We start from the raw sequence: 24,199 nt of genomic DNA, 5'->3' as shown, positions 1-24,199 counted from the left end.
TTAGCCAATCTGACAGGTGTGTAATGATATCTCAGAGTTGTCTTAATTTGCATTTCTCTGATCAATAGTGATTTGGAACACTCTTTCATATGAGTGGAAATAGTTTTAATTTCATCATCTGAAAATTGTCTGTTCATATCCTTTGACCATTGATCAATTGGAGAATGGCTTGATTTCTTATAAATTAAAGTCAATTCTCTGTATATTTTGGAGATGAGGCCTTTATCAGAACCTTTAACTGTAAAAATGTTTTCCCAATTTGTAACTTCCTTGTTTGTGCAGAAACTTTTTAATTTGGTGTAATCAAAATTTTCTATTTTGTGATCAATAATGGTCTCTAGTTCTCCCTCTTCACAAACTCCTTCCTCCTCCACAAGTCTGAGAGGTAAACCATCCCATGTTCCTCCAATTTATTTATGATTTCGTTCTTTATGCCTAAATCTTGGACCCATTTTGATCTAATCTTAGTATGTGGTGTTAATGTGGGTACATGCCTAGTTTCTGCCATACTAATTTCCAGTTTTCCCAGCAGTTTTTGTCAAATAATGAATTCTTATCCCAAAATTTGGGATCTTTGGGTTTGTCAAACACTAGATTGCTATTTATATTTACTATCTTGCCCTGTGAATCTAACCTATGCCACTGATCAACTAGTCTATTTCTTAGCCAATACCAAATGGTTTTGGTGACTGTTGCTTTACAATACAGTTCTAGATCAGGTACAGCTAGACCACCTTCACTTAATTTTTTTTCCATTACTTCCCTTGAAATTCTCGACCTTTTGTTGTTCCATATGAATTCTGTTGTTTTTTTTTTTCTAGGTCATTAAAATAGTTTCTTGGGAGTCTGATTGGTATAGCACTAAAGAAATAGATTAGTTTAGGGAGTATTGTCATCTTAATTATATTCGCTCAGCCTATCCAAGAGCACTGAATGTCTTTCCAATTATTTAAATCTGACTTTATTTTTGTGGCAAGTGTTTTGTAATTTTGCTCATATAATTCCTGACTCTCCTTTGGTAGATATATTCCCAAATATTTTATACTATCGACCGTTATTTTGAATGGAATTTCTCTTTGTATCCCGGCTAGCTTTCTTGAAGGCCTTTTAGACAGCCCTTGGTCTCAGTGGGGGAAGTACAGGAGGCCAGCCACCATGGTCCTGTGAGATGAAGTGAATGAATCTGGCTCCCAATCTGAGTCCTAGCTTATATGCTCTATGCCGAGTATAAACCAATTATTATATCACTAGGAAACCATTATTTGTTGTAAGATTAAATCAATCATACTGAACTTAGAGAATTATTAAGCACCATGCTAAACTAGATAACCATTGTACTTATCAATTCTACTGACTTAACAACTTTTAAGAATCCTTGTTTTAAGTACAAGAGTTCTGGCCCATAACGATGTAGTATTATTGTTGAAGTGTATAATGATTTCCTGGTTCTGGTCATTTCATTTAGCATCAGTTCATGTATGTCTCTCCAAGCTTCTCCGTATTTATCCTGCTGGTCATTTCTTATAGAACAATGATATTCCATAACATTCATACACCACAATTTATTCAGCCATTCTCCAATTGGTGGGCAGATTCTTGCCACTACAAAAAGGGCTGCCCCAAACATTTTTATACATACAAGTCCCTTGCCCTTCTTTAATATTTCTTTGGGATATAAGCCCAGCAGTAACACTGCTGGATCAAAGGGTATGCACAGTTTGATAACTTTTTGAGCATAATTCCAAATTGCTCTCCAGAATGGTTGGATGTAAAGTCCAGGCTAGCTCCCTGGAGGCCTCAAGAGCAGCCAGAGTCAGGATAAGTAAAAGTCCTTGGTCTTTAGGGGGAGAAGTAAAGGAGATGGTCAAACTGCCTCCTCGTCCTGCTGAAAAGTGAGTCTGGTTCATCTCATACCACCCTCTAATCCTTCCTACCATTATCTGCATACACCAAACATCGAGCCAGCATGAAACAGTAATAAGGGCAATTTTTCCAAACATATGCTAATAGAATCATTGTCCAATAGGTGCTCAGTTGTCTGATTTAAGCACACCTTTTAAGAGTTTCAGCCTTTTACAAGTGGATCTGTTCACAACTCCTCCAACAATGCATCAGTGTCCCATTTTTCCAACATCTCCAACATTAATCATTATCTTTCCCTGTCATCTTAGCCAATCTGACAGGTGTGTAGTGATATCTCAGAGTTGCCTTAATTTGCATTTCTTTGATCAATAATGATTTGGAACACCTTTTCATATGACTAGAAATAGTTTCAATTTTTTCATTTGAAACTGTCTGTTCATATCCTTTGACCATTTATCAGTTGGAGAATGGCTTGGTTTCTCATAAATTAGAGTCAATTTTCTATATATTTTGGAGATGAGGCCTTTATCAGAACCTTTAGTTGTAAAAATGTTTTCCCAGTTTATCATTTCCCTTCTAATCCTGTCTACATTAGTTTTATTTGTACAAAAGCTTTTTAATTTAATATAATAGAAATTTTCTATTTTGTGATTAATAAAGACCTCTAGTTGTTCTTTGGTCACAAATACCATCCTCCTCCACAGGTCTGAGAGGTAAATGATCCTATGTTCTTCTAATTTATTTAGAATCTCATTCTTTATGCCTAGATCATGAACCCATTTTGAGCTTATCTTGGTGAATGATATTAAATATGGGTCAATGCCTAGTTTCTGCTATACTAATTTCCAATTTTCCCAGCAACTTTTGTAAAATAATGAATTCTTATCCCAAAAGTTGGGGTCTTTGAGTTTTTCAAACACTAGATTGCTATAGTTATTGAATATTTTGTCCTGTGAACCTAACTCATTCCACTAATCAACTAGTCTATTTCTTAGCCAATACCAAATGGTTTTGGTGATCACTACTTTAAAATATAGTTTTAGATCACTTATAGCTAGGCCACCTTCATTTGATTTTTTTTTTTCCATTAGTTCCTTAGAAATTCTTGATCTTTTGTTCTTCCAGATGAATTTTGATGTTATTTTTTTCTAGGTCATTAAAATAGTTTCTTAAGAGTCTGCTTGGTATAGCACTAAATAAATAGATTGGTTTAGTTAGTATTGTCATCTTTATTGTATTCACTCGACCCATCCAGAAACACTTTATATTTTTCCAATTGTTTAGATCTGATTTTATTTTTGTGGAAAGTGTTTTGTAATTTTCCTCATATAATTCCTGACTTTCCCTTGGCAGATAGATTCCCAAATATTTTATACTATCAAGAGTTATTTTGAATGGAATTTCTCTTTATATATCTTGCTGTTGGATTTTGTTAGTGATATATAAAAATGCTGATGATTTATGTGGATTTATTTTGTATCTTGCAACTTTGCTAAAGTTGTGGACTGTTTCTAAAACTTTTAGTAGAATCTCTGGGATTTTCCAAGTATACCATCATATCATCTGCAAAGAATGATAATTTGCTTTCCTCATTACCTACTCTAATTCCTTTAATTTCTTTTTCATCTCTTGTTCCCAAAGCTAGTGTTTCTAATCCAATATTAAATAGCAAGGGTGAAAATGTTTCACCTTGTTTCACTCCTGATTTTTTTGGGAATAGTTCCAGTTTATTGCCATCACCTATGATACTTACTGATGGTTTTAGATAGATGCTACTGACTACTTTAAGTAAAAGTCCATTTATTCCTATACTCCTAGTGTTTTTAATAGGAATGGGTGTTGGATTTTATCAAATGCTTTTTCTGCATCTATTGAGATAATCATATGGTTTTTGTTAATTTGATTATTTATATAGTCAATTATGCTAACAGTTTTCCTAATATTAAACCAGCCCTGCATTCCTGGCATAAATCCTACTTGGTCATGATGTATTATCCTGGAGATGATTTTCTATAATCTTTTTGCTAAGATTTTATTTAAGATTCTTGCATCAATGTTCATTAGGGAGATTAGTCTATAATTTTCCTTCTCTGTTTTCGTCCTACCTGCTTTAGGTATCAGTACCATGTCTGTGTCATAAAAGAAATTTGGTAGGATTCCTTCGTTCCCTATTTTTTCAAATAGTTTATATAGCATTGGAGTTAATTGTTCTTTAAATGGTTGGTAGAATTCGCATGTAAATCCATCTGGTCCTGGAAATTTTTTTAAGAGAGTGGATTAATAGCTTGTTCTATTTCTTTTTTCTAAAATGGGACTATTTAATCAATTTACTTCTTTCTCTGTTAATCTGGCCAAGCTATATTTTTTAAGGTATTCTTCCATTTCATTTAAGTTATCGAATTTATTGGCATAAAGTTGAGCAAAGTAGCTCCTAACTATTGTTCTAATTTCCTCTTCATTAGTGAAAATTTCTCTCTTTTCATTCTTAAGACTAACAATTTGATTTTCCTCTTTTCTTTTTCTAATCAAATTTACCAAGGGTTTATCTATTTTGTCAGTTTTTTCATAAAACCAACTCTTAGTTTTATTTATTAATTCAATAATTTTTTACTTTCAATTTTATTGATTTCTCCTTTTAATTTTTAGAATTTCAAGTTTAGTGTTTGATTGGGGGGGGTTTAATTTGCTCTTTTCTAGCTTTTTTAGTTGTAAGCCTAATTCATTGATTTTTCTCTTTCTCTATTTTTATGCAAGCAAGCTTCTAGAGATATAAAATTTCCCCTTATTACTGCTTTGGTTGTATCCCACACATTTTGGTATGATGTCTCATTATTATCATTCTCTTGGGTGAAATTATTAATTATGTCTATGATTTGCTGTTTCACTCAATCATTCTTTAGGATGAGATTATTTAGTTTCCAAATATTTTTTGGTCTATTTTCCCCTGGGTTTTTATTGAATGTAATTTTTATTGCATCGTGATCTGAGAAGGGATGCATTTAATATTTCTGCCTTTCTGCATTTGAAGTTGACGTCTTTATGTCCTAATATATGGTCAATTTTTGTATAGGTTCCATGAACTGCTGAGAAGAAAGTGTATTCCTTTTTGTCTCTATTCAGTTTTCTCCAAAGATCTATCATATGTAACTTTCCTAGTGTTCTATTTACCTCTTTAACTTCTTTCTTATATATTTTGTGGTTTGATTTATCTAGTTCTGAGAGTGCAAGATTAAGATCTCCTACTTATTATAGTTTTGCTATTTCTTCTTGCAGCTTTCTTAACTTCTCCTTTAGGAATTTAGAGGCTATACCACTTGGTGAATATATGTTTAGTATTGATATTACTTCATTGTCTATTCAAACCTTTAGCAAGATATAGTGCCTTTCCTTATCTCTTTTAATTAGATCAATTTTTGCTTTTGCTTAATTTGAGATCAGGATGGCTATCCCTGCTTTTTTAAATTTCACCTGAAGCACAGTAGATTCTGTTCCATCCTTTTACCTTTATTTTGTATCTATCACCTTGCTTCAAGTGTGTTTCCTGTAAACAACATATGGTAGGATTCTGGCTTTTAATCCAGTCTGCTATCTGCCTCCGGTTTATGGGGGAGTTTACCCCATCCACATTTATGGTTAAAACTACTAATTCTATATTTCCTGCCATCTAAATAGCCCCAAATTATGCTTTTCTCTTTCCTTTCCTCCTTACCCTGCTCCCAAGAAAATTAATTCAAAACTAAATAATCTAATCCTAAACAATAAGTGTGTCAAACAAGAATTCTCAGAAACTATCTATAATTTCATCAGAGAATGACAATAATGAGACAACATACCAAAATTTTTGGGATGTGACCAACATAGAACTTAGGGGAAATTTTTTATCTCTAAATGTTAATATCAATAAAATAAAGCCAAATTGATGAATTGAACTTCTAATAAAAAAAAAAAAAATCCAGAACCAAGAACAAATTATAAAATTTTCTATAAAGATAATAGCTGATGTAGCTCAAACTGGTTTGGGGGTCAATGATCCGAACTGACTAAATCACAATTGCATCTGTTTAACAGGCAAATTGAATGACAAACACACCTTGTAAGAGTTTTCCACTACTTTTGAACATGGGATGTATGACGAGGGAGGGAGAATATGCTTATACATATTTAGAAGAAAACATATAATAGATGTTTCAGAAATATTGTAACCTGGAAGGGAACGTACCAATCTGGCTTTTGAAGGGAGTGACTGCACCAAACTAACAAGTATAAAATCTCCTACTTCTGTACTTAGGGATCCCTTTTCCTGAAAAGGAACAGAACTCACTTCTGGCCAGAAATGTTAAGATGATTCCTTATGATTCTTTTTTAATAAATTTTCCTCAATATCTGAATTTTCAGTGTCAAGAGTATATTGCTAACAAAAGAGTCAAATGTATAAGTATATAAGTCATTCTGCAATGAATAAATGATCAAAGGACATAAGCAGTTCTCAAATGAAGAAATTGTAGTCATATTAAAAAATGCTCTAAAATCATTATTGATTAGAGAAATGCATATTAAAACAATTCTGAGGTATCAACTCACATCAACCAGATTGGCTTATATGACAGAAAAGGAAAATGAGAAATATTTATTTCATTGTTTTTGGAACTGTGAATTGATCCAGCTATTCTGGAAAGCAATTTAGAACTATGTCCAAAAGGCAATCAAACTCTGCACAAACTTTTGATCCAACAATACAATTACAACAAGTACAAATACAACAATACAAATACTAGGTCTATATTCCAAAGAAATCATAAAGAAGGAGAAAAGACATATATGTGCAAAAAATATTTATAGCATTTCTTTTTATATTGGCAAAGAGCTGGAAATTAAGAAGCTTTCCATCAATTGAAGACAGCTGAACAAGCTGTGGTATATGAATGTAAGAGAATAGTATTGTGCTATAAGAAATGATACATAGATATAGTTCAGAAAAACCTGGGAAGGCTTACATGAATTGATGCTGAGTTAAGTAAGCAGAACCAAGAGAATACTATACACAGTAAAAACAATATTGTGTAATGATCAATTATCACAGATTTAGGTCTTTACAGTAATACATCTAACTACAATATACAAACACAAATCCAAAACAATTACCAAAGACTCCTAAGGGAAAATACTATCCCCATCCAGAGAAAGATCTGATGGAGCCTGAATGCAAATGAAATATACTATTTTAACTTTTTTTCTTCATTTTTTTTCTTTTGTTCTGTTTCTTCTTTCACAAAATGGCTTCTGTGGAAATATGTTTAACATGATGATACATATATAATGTATAATCAGATTGCTTGTTGTATTGGGGAGGGAGGGAGATAAATTTGGAACTCAAAATCATAAAAAACAAATGTTAATCTAAATGGGGTCATGAAGACTTGGATACAATTGAAATAATTGAACAAGAGGTTTGGTGTTAGGGCAGAGTTCACCTTAAGGTATGAAGTAGCTTCCAGCTTCTTAAAATGTGGTTCAAGATGTCGTACAGGGTCTCCTAACTTACTATGGAGGTCGCAAAATTATGATTTATTTTCAGTAAATGTTTGATTTGTATACCTACTTTATATACTTATATACCTGGGGTCCAGTAAAAATTTCTTAGATGAAATGGGGTTGCAAGTGGCAAAAGCCTTGGTTTAGGTGAGGGAACCAGTGGTGGATAGCTGATGGAATGGAGTTTCTCTCCTATACCTGCTGTAAGATAGTCTTCTACTATACCATATTTTTGTTCCCCTGGGATAAGAAATCAGTGATAATATTATTACAAATATTTAGGCAGTTAAAATCTTAAGTTTGGCTGTGATAGAAAGCAAACAAAGAATTTCCAATCTGGATTAACTTCATGTTGGATTAAAAAATTTCAGGATTAAGTATAAATATTAGGGGTTGATAAGGTATGTCTAGAGTGTAACCTAATAGATGGCAGATATAATCTGGTCAGGTTGCCTTTTAAATAATGCTGTAACTAACTTGTAGTATGATTTTGGGCAAGGCACAATCTCTCTAGAACTTGATTTCCTCATTGTTAAAATTTCTTCTAGTTATTATTAGAGATTTAACTAAATCTCTTCTACAAATTTCTATTTGTTTTGATCATTTACTTGTGACAATGAAATTGAAACCTCTTCAATTACATTTCTTAGAACTGAATATAAATATTTTGGATTTATCCTGTTTGAGTTGATTAAGCTTACAAAAGTTTATTTAAAATAAAATACACATATATGTATATATATATATATGTCTATATATATACATATGTCTATATATACAGAAGTCTCCAATATTAGTCTCCAATATCAAGAGTAGTTAATAGAAAAAACTGAAGAACTGATAAAAAATTAATTCCTGAGGCAGGCAGGGAGAAAGCACTGATAGAAACCAGTTTAGCTGTGAGGTCCCATTCTCTGAGGAGGTTATCTAATTTAAAATCTGAGTATTCAAACCCTAAAATTTATCCTCAGTAGGAGATCTAAGTCAGCTTTACCTTACCAAGTCCTGTCAGAAATCCCAGTCATATCCCTGAGGTTAAATTTCCCTATAAAATTTACTTAAGGGGTCATGGCTTTGTTATTGTCCTCCTTTGGGTTACTTGGCCAAGGCAGTTTGCTTTTAGGTGTCTTTCCCCTTATCCCTCTCCCATGCCACATGGTCCTTCCTAACCCCACATGTCTCATAGTTACTTTCTTAATCTCACTTCTCCTTAAAGCTAATTAACTCTTTTAGGGTTCTCAGTCCTTTCCAGTATTTAGCCTGCCAGCTAAGGACATGCCTCAACTTCATGGGGTGTCCCTTTTTACTGGGTAACTGTGAGTTCCACAAAGGAACTTGTTTTTCTATGCTCTCCCAACTCATATGTACTATTCCGGTGTCTTCATAATGTCTGTAACCTCCTCCCTAAATAAATATAGCTTTTTCAAAGAGAATAGCCATTGTGAATTTGCAACATGTTCATTTCAAACTAGGTATTGTTATTCTGATCACATCAAAATAATATTATTAAATAAAATACATGCATTTGTACATATATGTGTGTATATAAACATTTTATATACTCTTTTAATTCTCTTTTGATGGCAAAAAATACCATTATTTATAAGCTTTTTTAACCACCTTTTCTTTGGATAATTAATAACAACCAATTTTTTCAAAGCACTTTGTTCCTCATAACTATCCAGTGAGGTAAGTGCTATTATTATTCTAATTTTATAGATAAGAAAATTGAGTGTGTCTTTCTAGATGAGGGGAGGGGAAGAGGGAGGAGAAGAGGAAAGGATAAAGTGAGGAGATTGTGTTAAACCAAATGTTTAGACGAACACAACTAGGAATTAAACACAGGTTTTCAGAACTCCACCTCTGGCATTTTCTTTACCATCCCAGTTTTTTCCCCAGATAAGACAAAGTTATGAAGTAAGGTTTGGTGTGGTTCATCATCCCTCTGAACAATTTATGACTACAATTCACATGTAACAGAAAAGGAGAAATAAAAAAACAATTTTACTGTTGTTTTAAGTTACCATTTTTCTTATTTTGTTCAAAAGGGATCCCATTAAAGAATGAAAAGGTTAAGAAAATCAAATCATCTACTAATTCTAAAGGGCTAAACATTTTTTTCCCCTTTCTGGACAATACATAGACAAATATCAGCTCACTTATTCTAATTTCAGTTACAGATGAGAACTAGGAGGGGAAATAACTTGAACAAGGTCACATAGGTATTTCTCAAAGGTTCTTAGTGCTTTCTCCAGAAATATCTTTGCCTTGTGGCTTAAGGAAGAAGTAAGGAAGCAGCCATAACATGTTCATGTTAAAAACTCATGTTTGAAAACACATTTTCAAAATTCCCAAAATTTCCAGGGATGAATGTTGAGTCTTTTCCCACACCCACTCCCTCTTTCTACATCATTAGGTGTTTGAAAATGCTATGTGAGAATTAGGATTAATTACTACTTACAATAACAATGTTTCTGAACACAGTTATCTTAAAGTAAACTTATTTTTAATAGTAATAAATCAATTCAAGCCAAAGAATTTGAAACAGAATTAAGGGGGAAGGGATATAGTAGAACATTAAATTCTTTCACACATTAACTAATAAATATAAACTGAAAATAGCATAATTGGTTGGATAGATTTTTAAAGGCAGTGAATAAGAATTACTTGAAATCTGAGTTATGCTTAGTGTGATAAAGGAAAAAGAAAGTGAAACATGATAAAAATTAGTTTTAGTATTTTCTCGTGTATTGTTTCTTTACTAGTAAGCCCATATCTTGGCTTTTATTTTCTTTAAAACTTTCCAGACTAGGCAAAGAAGGTGTGGGATTTTTTTCCATTCATTTTCATATGTACAAATTTTAATATTTACTCTTATTTATAACTATTTGAGTTTATTAATTATACTAAGTAGCAAATATCCTTAGTGCAAAAGCTTTAATTGATCTGTTATACATCTCTAGCTGAAGTGCCTATTCTAAAATTATTATGCCTCCAACTTAAAAATTTTCATAGAGGAATATTATTGCTCTATAAGAAATGACCAGCAGGATGAATACAGAGAGGCTTGGAGACACTTGCATGAACTGATGCTGAGTGAAGTGAGCAGAGCTAGAGGATCACTGTACACTTCAACAGCAATATTGTATGAAGATATATTCTGATTGAAGTGGATATCTTCAACATAAAGAAGATCCAACTCACTTCCAGTTGATCAATGATGGACAGAAACAGCTACACCCAGAGATGGAATATTGGGAATTGAATGTAACCTGTTTGTACTACTGTCTTTCTACCCAGGTTACTTATACCTTCAGAATCCAATTCTTATACCGTGCAACAAGAAAATTAGACTTGCACACATATATTATATCTAGGTTACACTGTAACACATTTAATATGTATGGGATTGCCTGTCATCTAGGGAAGGGAGTAGAGTGAGGGAGGGGAAAATTTGGAAAAATGGATACAAGGGATAATGTTGTAAAAAAAAAAAAATTACTCATCCATATGTACTATCAAAAAAATTATAATTATAAAATTAATTTTTAAAAACTAAAAAAAATTTTCATAGAAATCGAATAATTCCTTTTTATATTTATTCTAGTTTCTCTTTAAAGATCATTTCAGATGGTTAGCTGGTAGTAAATAATAACTGTTCTCTCTTCAAGAATTATCACTAATTAGGAATTCAATAAGGGTTCAACATATTCAATAATTCTTTTTTTTAAGTGTGGGGAAATTTTCTTCATTTTAAATTTACAGTAGAAAGAATATAAAACATTCAGAAAACATTTTCCATATTTTAAGGGTAATTTAAAATATTTTACATGGTTTCAGCAGCTGAGTTCTTCAACAGATTCACTGATTTGATGATGTTTTACATGAACAATTACAAAAATAAAACTTACAAAAATGAGACATCTAGAGTAATTTTAGATGCCAATTGTAGGGATCCCCCATTGGGCACCAACTACTGTGTGGAAATGCCATAAGCGATCATGCAATGATAGTGGGGGTGCATTTCATAGTCTTTCTTTTGTTCACACAGAACAGCTGATTTTGAATGTGTAATAATAACAGCTAAATTTTTAATAGACAGAAATAATAATAGCTATTAATTTTTATAATGAAAATTTACTTTTGGAAGTTAGAAATTCAGGTTATCCAAGAAAGCTGTACTTCCTTATCATCTTATTTTCAAAACTGTGATGTACAACAAAGAAAAGGTTTATCAGAAATGCATTATTTCAGTGGAAGTACATTTTTAACTTAGTGATCAATGTTATATAAGTGGGTTGTTCAATAGGCATTAAACAGACTTTCTTTTCCCTCCACAAAGACCTTTTGAGTTGGAAGAGTAACATTAAGTACTTCTATATCTTACTGCATACTCAGTAATTATAGTTGTTTTTTTTTTTTTTTTTTTAATCCTCATGGCTATTTTTTTCCAGAATTGAAGGATATTATACTGTACCTTGATTTCTTCTATTTCATCTGGTACTATCTTGTAAGCCGATATAGTCCCACCCAACCTGAAATTGGGAGAAAAAAATACTCTCAAAATCAAGAATAGTATATAAGAAAATATGAAAAATACAAAATGAAACATCTTCCAACTAGTTTATAAGAAAAACTAAGTGTCATTAGGGAAGATGGAAACCTAGTGGCTGAATTTATTGTTAGTACTGAAAAAGGAATATCATGATTTCCAAATATAGACAACAATGAATCTCCTTTATTTTATATCCAGTGAGGCTTTCTTTTTCAGCTATTACAAACACTAAATTTAACTATAGAAAGAAGATGAACTTGAAATAAGATCTTCTGATCACTAATATAAAATGAAATAAAAAAAATTAATGGAATGAAATAGATTTTGTTGCTCATCAAAATAATTCTGATATTATTTTAAAATTTATAAACAGCTATTTTAACCAACACAGGTTTCATGTCATTCATAAAATAAAATTAATTTCACAATAATTTAATCTTTAAATAATGTTCATTTTTTTATGTTTTATAATACATACAAATATACTTTAAACACAAGCATACATATACTAGGTAGGTGTGATAAAAATATTTTTACAGATTGGAATGCGTGATCAAGAAAGTTTGGATACTACACATTCTGTCTATGCAAAGTAAATGTTAGTTTGACTTTAAAATTTACTTCCTACTGCATATAGATCATGCTACTAACACTGATACACATTTACTTTGATTGGAATCCAGTACTAAGTCAAAAAACAAACAAAAAAATCAAACTCAGACTTACAGATAAATATTATTACATGTCAAATCAAGGAGAAATCACTTCTAGTCTGAAAGGCTTTCTAAATGTCCATTAAAATCGAGGAGACAGGACTATATATAAAACAGTCTGCTAAATCAACAGATAGACAAAACTTGTTTGTATTTTTTTTTCTCTCTTAATTTTTAAGTGCTATTTAAAATTATATATTTCACCAACTTGGTGTCATGGCTACTTCCGTGGATCTGAAATTTTTCCTTCCCTGCCTCCCTTCCTTCCTCTCTCCTTCCCTCCTTCTTTCCTTTTTTTAAATTTTATTTATTTATTTTTTTTTTTTGTGCTGAGGCAATTGGGGTTAAGTGACTTGCCCAGGATCACACAGCTAGGAAGTGTTAAGTGTCTGAGGCCATATTTGAATTCAAGTCCTCCTGATTTCAGGGTTGGTGCTCTATCCACTGTGCCACCTAGCTGCCCCTGAAATTCTTCAAGAGAGAAGAGGAATCTTCATCGACTCAAGTTTTCAAAAGGCTTTGATCTTTACAATGATATGCAAAATAGACATCACTGTATAACTTGTACTCCAAATAAACAGTGACAGATTTCATTTTCCCTTCAAATTAACTTTGAATTTTAGGGTACTTGGATAAATCTGACATCACATGAAAGGGTAACTTAAATCTTTCAAATGATACAATAATCATCACTAAAATAATATTTGATTCAAAATTCTGGACAAGATAGTTAACTAAATTCCCTGAGGAATTTAATATTAAGATGCATATGAAGGAATATATTATAGATCTCAAATCAGATATTTAATACCATGCTAAGAATATTTTGAGTTCTTTATCATTCAAATTTTAAAGTAATAATCTATACTATCTAACCTTTGATTTTAAATTGCTTTATATTATTTTAAATTATTTCATATAATTATTTTGATTCTACCATTAAGATCTTAAGTTTTTTGAAGCTAACAATATATTTTATACTTCTATTGTGTTTGTGGTGCTTAGCACAATTTTGAACACAGTGATATGTGTTATTATATATTTTATATTAATATATATTTAATGGACTTCTTAATATTTCAGAAAAATGATACATTAAGAAATAACAAAATGAAACCTAAAAAAGGAATTAAAGCTTAATTCATGGGATATGTAAAATATTAATATAAGTAGTAAAATTCTAAAAGATAAATAAGTAATTTATATTATTTTTGTAATAGCTTAACACAGTGCCTTGCACACAATAATATTTAATATTAATAATTTTTCATTTATAATTAAATATATACAATTATATTAATAATAATTATATACAATTTTTCAATATTCCTGACTAGACTATGGGTTCTATGATAACAGTCATCCCATATTTGTAGTCTCCATACTGTACAGAAAGTGTACAGTGCCTTGGATATTCAATGAATTACCAGTGATGAAATTTTGATAACCTAGCTGTCTAAGTTAATCTCTCAGTTTCTCTCTCACTCTCTTCCTCCCACTCTCTTTTTCTTTCTTTGCTTTTGCTTTTGATTCTTTCAAACCATAAATAAAATCACACCTACACATTTTCTACTAGATAATATGAAAAAAAGTTATTATGAAAAATAGCATCACAATGCCAAGAAAACAGCATACGATTTTCTTAGAAAAGTCAATTTATTAATGTAGAGAAGAACAGTCAAGGAAAAATATTCTATATATCTTCATATTTTAGAATTTCAAGAATATTTGATGTAGTATCAACAATGTGTTGACAAAATTAGGTGAGCAAAACAGTAAGAGAATTAAATATTATTTTCAAACTTCTTTGTGAACACAACTCTAAGAAGTAATTTGTAAAAGTTCTTTTTTAATATCAATCTACTTAAGCTTTACATATTTTCCAATCTAGTTGTACACACAGGAAGTCTTGTTACCAGTCTTACTACCACCTCTGCCACCTTTTATTCTATTAATTTATATTAATTTAATTCTATTAACAATTAGTATCTTTTAATTAATAACATTAAGTTAATTCTATTAATATATTAATCATTATTTTTAGCTTCTTTGGATCATTTAAATCTACCAACAATCTTGAGATTTCTTTGCTACAACTCTGTATCCAGTAAAAAATTAATGGAGTTCCCCCTTCTTTATTTATAAAATCATAAGAAATAATGCTCATATTAGCAAGAATATTAGATTTCCCACATAAAGCCAGGGATTCTCAACATATTACTATACTATGCTAAAAGCTTGCTAGAATATACTTACTTTACTAGATTTAAATAATAAAAATAATAACAGCAGCTGATGTTTTATAGTATTTTAAAATTACCAATTGACTCTCCCTTTCACTTGAACACTTAGAACACTGTAAGATTATTGTGATCTTAATATTATTGTATATCAGAAAATAGGGAGGCCCAAGGAGGAGAGTAACAGTGGGGCACAAAGGATACATACAACATTTATCGATAAATTCACCATCTTATATGAGTGTAATTCATGGCATTCCAAAAACAATTACAATTACAAATGAAAAAAGTAATATCAAAAAGATCCCTTATCACTGATCACTAAAACAGATATAATAATAACGAAAATAATAACGAAAAAGTTTGAAATATTGCAAAAATTGCCAGAATGTGACAGAGACACAATATGAGCATATGCTGTTGTTAAAAAAAAAAAAAAAGGATATCAAAAGATTTGCTCTATGCAGGGTTGCCACAAATAACCAATTTGTAAAAAAATAAAATATCTACAATAATATGAGGTATGCCTATATGATATAAAGCAGCAGACATAAAACTTAATTTGAAACTAGTTAAAAGAGTACAAAAGTCTATCAGTGGAACAGACAAAAATAAGCAAGACTTGTTAGGGACTATGCCTAGGTGAAGGGGTAGGTCAATTCTCTAAGAGCCTCCACACTTGTGAATCATAAACTTGAAGGAGTTGTTCCTTGTGGATTGGGAATGAAATACATTGGAGGTGAGAGGGAAGAGAAGAGGAGTCAGACAACGCAACAGCCTCTCAGTTCCAGAAGTTAGAGAACACAACTGCCTCTCAGTCTCCTTGTATCATCATGATCTTCTCACATGAAGAGATCTATTCTACAGGTCTTAGACCTCCAGCAGCCATTGGCAGGTGGCTCCTGTATCACAACATATGGTTCCCAAACAGGGACACACGAATCACAGGAAACACAAGAAACAAAGAAGCAGCAGCATTCCAGAGCTGTTCATGAGTAGGATCCTCCCATTGTTCCTTTGGTAATCCATGAGGAAGGAAAGGAAGAAGAGACCCTGGTGAGACTTTTTTTTAGTTGGGGTAATTAAATGGGTCAGCACATCAAAGGGGTGAGCCAGGAGACTGATGAGAGACTTAAATGACTGTTCTCACTATATCCTCTTCTCCATTTGAAAATTTGCCCCCATGGCATCTCACAAAATTCAACACTGGCTATAGTTCTGTTAGCACTCTCTAGCAAGCAGACTCAGATACCTTTGCATGTGGATTTAGATATCTAACAGCTAATGCATAAACTTACAAATCATGCTTCAGGGGGAAAATAATTGCATTTCCATTAAAAACAAACAATAAAACAAACAAAAAACCAACAAAACAAAAACAAACAAACAAACAAACAAAAACCCAGGGAATTGTTAAAGACCATGCCTAGGTAAAGGGGCAAGTCAATTCTCCCAAAGCCTCCACAGCTGTGAATCTGCCTTTGCAGATGTTCCTTATGGATTGGAAATGAAGTAAACTGGAGGCAAGAGGGAAGAGAAGAAGTCAGATAATGCAACTGCCTCTCAGTTGAGAGGTCAGAAAACGCAATTGCCTTTCAGTCTCCTTGTATCATTATCATTCTCTCATGTGAAGACATTCATTACACAGGTCTGAGTTAGACCTCCAGCAGCCACTGGCAGGTGGCTCCTGTATCACAACAAAGACCCAGAAACAATTGAACACTGCATCCTAGTATTCCATAAATTCAAGTCGGAGTACTAGGCTAAGAATTCCCTATTATACAAAAATTCTACTCCTCCATTCAGATCCTACTCGCCCATCCCCCCCAAGGTACTGGAACTGAAAGGAAAAATTGTTTGGAAACCCCTCCCTGCCTTGCCAGCTTGAGGACCTCATGTTTCCAACTATCCCTTCCTATTCTAGCCTATTGATGGGTAGGAATTTGATAAAGGAATTTCCTGATGCCATTTGGTCTGAGTAGATTAGAATGGGGGCTGTAAAACCCTGGCCAGCTCAGATAGCCCAAACTAGTTTGACCAGATCTTGTATCAAAGGTCCAAGTCCCAAAGGAAGTTGGAGATCAAACAAGGAATACCAAAGGGCTACCGCCCTCAACAATATGAACCATTCTTCAAAAGACATGTGGCTAAATGATATGAAGAGGCAATTAAAAAACACAAGTATTCTGAATTATAATTTCAAATTAAAGTAACTTTGACATTTCTTTCATTTCATACCTATTAGTTTGGCAAACATGACAAAAGATGAAAATTGGCAAATGCTAAAGACTCTATGGAAAGACAATTACAGTAAAGGATAATAGGATAATAGTGTGAATTGATCTATTTTTTTCTCAATTTTTTCAAAGTAACCAACATAAAATATCTGTCATTAATTTATAATCACTTTTATATATTTATTATATGATATTTTTAATTAGGCATTTGGGGATGTAAAAGTTATAGCTATTATTAGCATTTAATGAATAATTCTAAAATAATATGAGTAATCTCTTAAATTATTCTGGGGGTTTACAATACTTTTTTTTTTTTTTTTTTTGGTAAGGCTAAAAGAGGTTTTTTCAGAACAACAACAACAACAAAAAGGAAGCCATATGTTTTAATATAAAGTATGCTCATAGGTCTGACTCTATAATTCTGGTTCAAATCTCAGGAAGTTCATCTGAGACCTAACCTTGATCCCCTAGACCAAAATGCCCTATAAATTTTCCATATATAAATAATCCTTCATTTCTAGGATGAAACATTTGTTAATTATATAATGAAGTTATTTCTATTAGGACACAGCACATAAAGGACAAGAAAAATAACTGGAAGAAGCAATGGATTTGAGACAAAAAGAGTTTATTAAGAATTTTACCTATTATTTACAACCTGTGTGACCCTAGGCAAGAAACTTAAATTTCTTCATCTCCAATTCTGAAACTATAAAGAAAGTTAGATTAGATTTTTAAGACTGCTTTCACCTCAAAATCCTGTAATCCTATGATATAAATTGACAGAATGACAGGGTGTGATATTTCTTTGTGCTACATCTGAGTTTTTTGCACTACAAATAAACATGCTGGACCATCAGAACATTAGGAATCTGTCACAGAATATAACTGATGAAATCTCAATGAATAAATCACCTCAGAATTTCTGTAATTAGGTGGATTTTGAGAATTTTAGGCATTCAGAATTTTAGAATATCATATTCCTATCTTTGACTGTTTTGCATTTTGTTTCTACTGTTCTTACTCCATCTAATATGTTGGCAATATGTTAATTTCAAAGATACTTTTTAAAGAGAAACTTGCAGAAAAGGTTCTCTTGTCCCTGTGTTAACTTTTAATCTTATTAGCACTGGATTTATTTGTGAAAATCTTTTACTTTTAATCTGAAGCAGCTAAAAGGCCTGACTGAATTGAAGTTCAGCTTCACAAACTTACTAGCCCAGGGATCTGTGGACAAGTCATTTAACTTCTTTTCACCTCAACTGTGAAATTCAACTAATAACTGGAGCAATTAACCTCCTAAGATTGTTGTAAGGATCAAATTAAATAATATTTGCAAAGAATTTATCACAGTTCTGAGAGTATAATGTGTGTGTCTGTATGTGTCTTCTTCATCCTTCCTTCTGCTTTCATGTAATCAAAATTGTCCATTATGTCTTCTATGAGTCTCTTTGCCTCTTGATTGGTAATGAACTTTTCTACAATCCATAGTTTTGATAGAGAATTTCTTCCTTGCTCTTACAATTTGTTTAGGTTGTGACTTTTTATATGAAGACACATGGAGTTCTTACTCAAGCTGCTCTAGTCTTTGGGCTTACCTAAGAATGGCTACTAGGCTTATCTACAATAGTATACTATGTACTTTATTACATTAATTAATCTCTGTTTTTTAACCAGTAATAATTTTTTAAAATGATAATTGGTTTGTAGCATAGTTTGAGATTTATACTTCTAGGTCTCCTTCCTTCTGCATCCCCTCAACATTTCCCTTTACATTCTTGACCATTTGTTCTTCTAGATGAATTTTATAAATTTTCTAGTTCTATAAAGTAGTCCTTAACTAATTTGATTAATATTATACTAAAGAAATAAATCAATAATAATAGTATTGTTAATTTTTTAAAATTATATTTGCTTAGCCTATTCAAGAGCAAATTATATTCCTCCAATTATTTAAATCTGACTTTATTTTTTAAAACAGTGTTTGGTAGTTGTATTCATCAAATTCCTTTGTGGTTTTGGTAGACAGATTGCCAAGTATTTTATATATTATATAGTTATTTTGGATGAAAATTCTCTCTTCCAATTTAATTTGTTGATAATATAAAACACATTATATAGATTGTGTACATGCCACAACTTTTCTGAAATTATTTCAATTAATTCATGATTGATTCACTAGGGTTCTCTAAAAAAGCCATCATATCAGATGCAAATACACATATACATAGATATGTATATGTGCGTGTAGGTATGTATACTCCTCTTGTGCCTACATTTATTCTTCCAATTTATCTTTACTTATCACTACAGCTATTCCTTTCTAGCATCATATCCAATAGTAGTGATGACAACAAATATCCTTGTTTTACTTCTGTTTTCAGTGGAAAGGCTTATGTCTTGTTACACATAATACTTGTTCTGAATTTTGGATAGATACCTTTTACCATATTAAGGAATGATCTGTTTAAAATCTAATTATTTCCTAGTTTATTTTTTTCCTTAAACAGAAATGGGTAGTATATTTTACATAAAGCTTTTTTTGTTTGACTATTGATAACTTTCATTCTTCTTATTATTGATATATTATGTTAATTGGTTTTTCTAATATGGAATCAATATAGCATTTTTGGTATACACTTGTACATACTATCATGTAAAATTCTGTGATATTTTGATGGACTTTATTAAATTCTTTTTAGATTTTTTTTTTACACCATTATTCATTTGGGAAGTTATTCTCTAGTTTTCTTTTCAATTTTGGCTTTCTCTACCTTAGAAACCAAGATATTTGTATTATACAAGAAATTTAATAAGATCCTTTCTTTTTTTCTATTTTTGTAAATAGATATGCAATTATTTGAATGTTTGTTAGAATTTGCTTATTAATCCATTGGTATTGTTCAATTTCTTCTTTTGGCATTGAGTTGTTTAAATCATATATTGTTAAACTGAGCATCTTATATTTTTTATAAATACTCATCCATTTAATTTTGGATAAAATTGGATAAAAGTTGGATAAAAGCGTTTCTAATAATTTCCTTTATTTCTTCATTTGTTGTAAATTATCCCTTTTCCTTTTTTCTATTTATAATTTGGTTTTTCTCTTCTTTTTTATTAATCAAATTGTGTTGGTCTACTTATTAATATTTTTACAAAACCAGGTTTTCATTTTTTATCAATATGGTAGTTTTTTTAAACAATTGATTTTAATATATTGTTATATTATGATAATCATTTTAAGGAATTATATGCAGTTTCTATAACTTAGTTCTCTAACCCAAAAATTCTTTAGGATAGTTATATAATATATAATTAATTTTAATATTTTTTCAATTAAATTTTTGATTTCTTTTTTGATTCATAATAATTCCTCTTTTTTTTTTTTTTAAACAATGAGATGAATCTTCAAGATGAACCAAATGCTGCAACAATGATATTCTTTGACTTAGGTTTTATTCTTTTATGGAATCCATTCCTGTATTAATAGTAGACAATTTTTAGTTGCCTCTTACATCTAATACCAATGATGTTCCATCTCTTTGTCTAGGAACTCCAATTATACCTTCTCTTATGATTAGCACAAAATGTTTGACATTCCATTGCTTACCAAATAAATCTCCTTAGGCATTTTCCTCAGGCTAATTTGATCAAAGAGAACTTCAATGATTTTTTATGGTTATAATTTTATTGCATTGTTTTCTTTTTAAAAGATATGCTTCATAATTTTCCTTTTCTGTATGGCTGGGTCTTCCCATCATAATAGTTTGATGCAGGGACCCACCAATTATGGAGGAATCTTCAGGATAGAGCCATCCCTTAGAAGTGCAAAACAGTCAGTATGGAGGTACAGCAAGCTGAAGGATAAACTAGGGAAAGAGTGGATTTTGTGGAGTGGATTAGAAATCCATTCTTTCATTATCATCTTTATAGGTAAGTTCATTCCATTGGTTGTGATTATCATTATTTATGTATTTCCTCCTATTCTGTCCTTGTATATAGTTTTCTTTCCTTCCTCCCTGTTTAATCTTTATAAAGAAGAAACTGGTGAGGAACTATTTTTATAGAGTTTAGAGCTAGTGATGGTTTATGCTTGCTGCATAACCTTCCTTGTCTTTTAAATACTTTTTCATAATGTACCCTCAAGCTAGAAAACTTACTTTTTCTAAAGTAAAATTTTCAATGTTCTACCAGTTTCTTTATGTTTCCCTGCTTAGTGGAAAGTATTCCTTAACCATCCTTGGTATATGCATCTCTATTTCTATTCTAACATCATCTGATTCTACTGCTTTCTCATTTTTAGTCTTCTATTTTAATATCCCAATTATGTAAGATGTTACATGTTTCTATTATTTCATCCCTACTTTATTAAGAAAATTAAAACATAACAGAGACCCTTTCCTCTATGGCCCCTAATGACACTGGATATCTGAGAGGGTACTTTAAAAAAAAAATCAACTCCCCCTATCAAAACACAAACACTTTATCCTTACATACTACATACTCATTACTCAGCTATATTGAACTTTCATATTTTTTCTATATTCTTGAATGTATTTCAAAGTTCAATGGTTGGTTTGATTTTTTTTTTTACCCCATTATGAATGATTCAAAGTTCTTAATTTTATTAATGGTTCCTTAAGGTTTATACTCCTGTAGGGTTTATACTTACTCTAGCAGGGTGAATTCTTTTTGATTAAATGCCTTTGACCTTTAACTTGTGCAATAACATACTCTAAGCCTTCCACTCTATTAACTTAATAACTGCTAAATCTTGTGTGATCCTGATTACAGTTCCTCATTACTTGAACTCTTTGATTTTCTTTGCCTTAGAAGCTCTGGATTTTAGTTATGACATTCCTACCAGTTTTCATTTTGCAGGGTTTTTTTGGGGGAGTGTGGGGGGGGTGTCCATAGCTTTCAGCACATCTAATTATTCTTAAATTTTCTCTCCTTTACTATTTTCCAGGCTTGTTACTTTTCTTTATACAAGATCTTATAATTTCTCCACTTTTTCTGTCTCAACTTTAACTTTTCTTGTTGTCTCATGGAATCATTAACTTGCTTGATTCATTTAAATTTTTTAATAGTCTGTTATTTGGACAAAGTTTGTACCTCTTGCATGAAGTTGTTCATTCTTCTTCTTAATCTTTCTGCCAGGGTCTCATATATTTTCTAATCTTTTCCTTTATAGCTCTCATTTCTAAAGTAAATCAAAAGTCAATGCTCCATGGAAGCAGACTAGAACATATTCAATAGTAGCAGACAACAGCCACTTGGCTTAGAATCAGTTAATCATTGGTATTTAGTAGTTTCATGGGTAGAGTTGTGGTATAATGGGACCCTGAGCCAGGACAACTTGAGTTCAAACTGAACTGGACTTAATAGCTGAATCATTTCTGGGTAAATACCTTTACCTCTGTCTGCTTCAGTTTCTTATGTCATAGGGCTGTTGTGAGGATAAAATCAGATTAATATTTATAAACTCTCTTTGCCATGGAACATTGAGCCATACATGGAGGTTGTCTTATGTCACTACAACAGTTTCTGTTATCATCAAGCCCAAGTAGTATGAAACTTTTGTTGCTTTTGTTGATAGCAAAGCTCTTGCCTTATCTTCTCGTTCCTTTTCTAGAATTGGATCTGGGATGGTAGGGCTCTAGTTGAAAGAAGTTGGTTACTTAATCACTTTTTTTTTTTTTTTTTAAACAAGATATCTACCTGATCTTTCTGGTGCTTGAGAGTGAACAAATTGATTCTACCCTATAGAGGGCCAATATTGAATATGGGCTCATCATCCTCCCAATAAACAACTATATAGACAGACCTGCTAAATTCTGATAAAGAATGTCTACAATTGAAACAAAAGCATTCTTTACAATGAATCAGACATACTTGGTAAATTTAGGACAGGAAAAGGCATTTTACTATACAATGAATCAAAGACATTCTTGGTAAATTTAGGACAGCAATGAATCAAAGCCATACTTGAGGTAAATACTTGAGATATGACAATTTCTGCTCTGTTCTGATAAATATAATAACTGTTTATAATTCTGTTGATGTTGCTGAGCATCACAAATGTGCTATTTGCAAATCTGTATTGATAGGCATCTTGGGTTGATAGTTAAGGTAGATACAGAAATGCCAAAGTGTAGATTATATATTGACTCTGAAAAGCAAATGATGCTAGTGATACCAGACTGAAAAGTATAAAACACTGGCACTCAGATGAATAAAATGAAGACTGTAAAGCTTATCTTCTGCCTGGTCTTCCCTTATTCATTCACTGGAGCTGGACTCCAACACTATCCTACATCATTATAGGATGAAAGGCTCAGAAGTGTTTATCAAACTCCTATCTCTCTTTTATGTAATCATGATTTAGAATAATGAATTAACAAAGTGAAACCATCATATTCCTACTAAATTCTCCTTACATCTCTATTCACCTCAATTCTATCTCTCTTTAGTCCCTACACATATGCATAAATTTAAAGTTGCAATGATCTTCAAGGTTATTTTACAAATGAAGAAAATGAGGCTTTAAGAACTTAACTTGTTCAAAGTCAAACATTTAATCTAGTAAGAAGCTCTGGCAGGATTTGAACTCAGGATTTGTGATTCCAAATTTCAACCTTTTTCTATACTCATTTTTCATTATGTTCTCTAGAGCCCCCACCCTAAAATCAACAAATATTTCTTTTTCCTAAATCTCTTCTGATAATATTTACATGGAAATCCAATTCTTTCTGGAAGTCATTGTATCCCTGGACACTATATCATTCTACAATACCATTTTTTGACTCCAAGAACAATGCCACTTAAACTTGCTGGATGAAGAGTAAATATATTCATTGTTTCCTACTGTAACTTCTAGACTTCTTTAGTTGCTATCACTCAGTAACTTTTCTTCCTTTTATGGGTTAACTCTTCATCAGAAATCAAATGAATTTTTTCTTGCCAAAGCCACTCAACCCTTCTGTCCTGAATCCTCTCCTTTCCTGCTTTCTTCAGGAGTTTTGGGGGCATGTATAAGATCTGTACATTAGAAATAGC

General features: G+C 31.6%; 1 protein-coding gene across 13 annotated transcripts in view; it reads right to left on the bottom strand.

The window, feature by feature from the left end:
• The window catches only part of GPHN (gephyrin), a 762,070-nt gene that overhangs the window by 482,830 nt on the left and 255,041 nt on the right, over positions 1-24,199 (bottom strand). For all 13 annotated transcript variants that reach the window (XM_074290409.1, XM_074290412.1, XM_074290421.1 and 10 more), the window contains one exon: positions 11,873-11,930. In XM_074290409.1, coding sequence (XP_074146510.1) covers positions 11,873-11,930 — 58 coding nt within the window. The remainder of the gene's footprint in view (positions 1-11,872; positions 11,931-24,199) is intronic.

This window comes from Sminthopsis crassicaudata, chromosome 2 (assembly GCF_048593235.1).
Source record: "Sminthopsis crassicaudata isolate SCR6 chromosome 2, ASM4859323v1, whole genome shotgun sequence".
NCBI lineage: Eukaryota > Metazoa > Chordata > Mammalia > Dasyuromorphia > Dasyuridae > Sminthopsis > Sminthopsis crassicaudata.
Note: the sequence above shows the minus strand (reverse complement) of the source record. Positions and strands in the feature narration are given on the sequence as shown.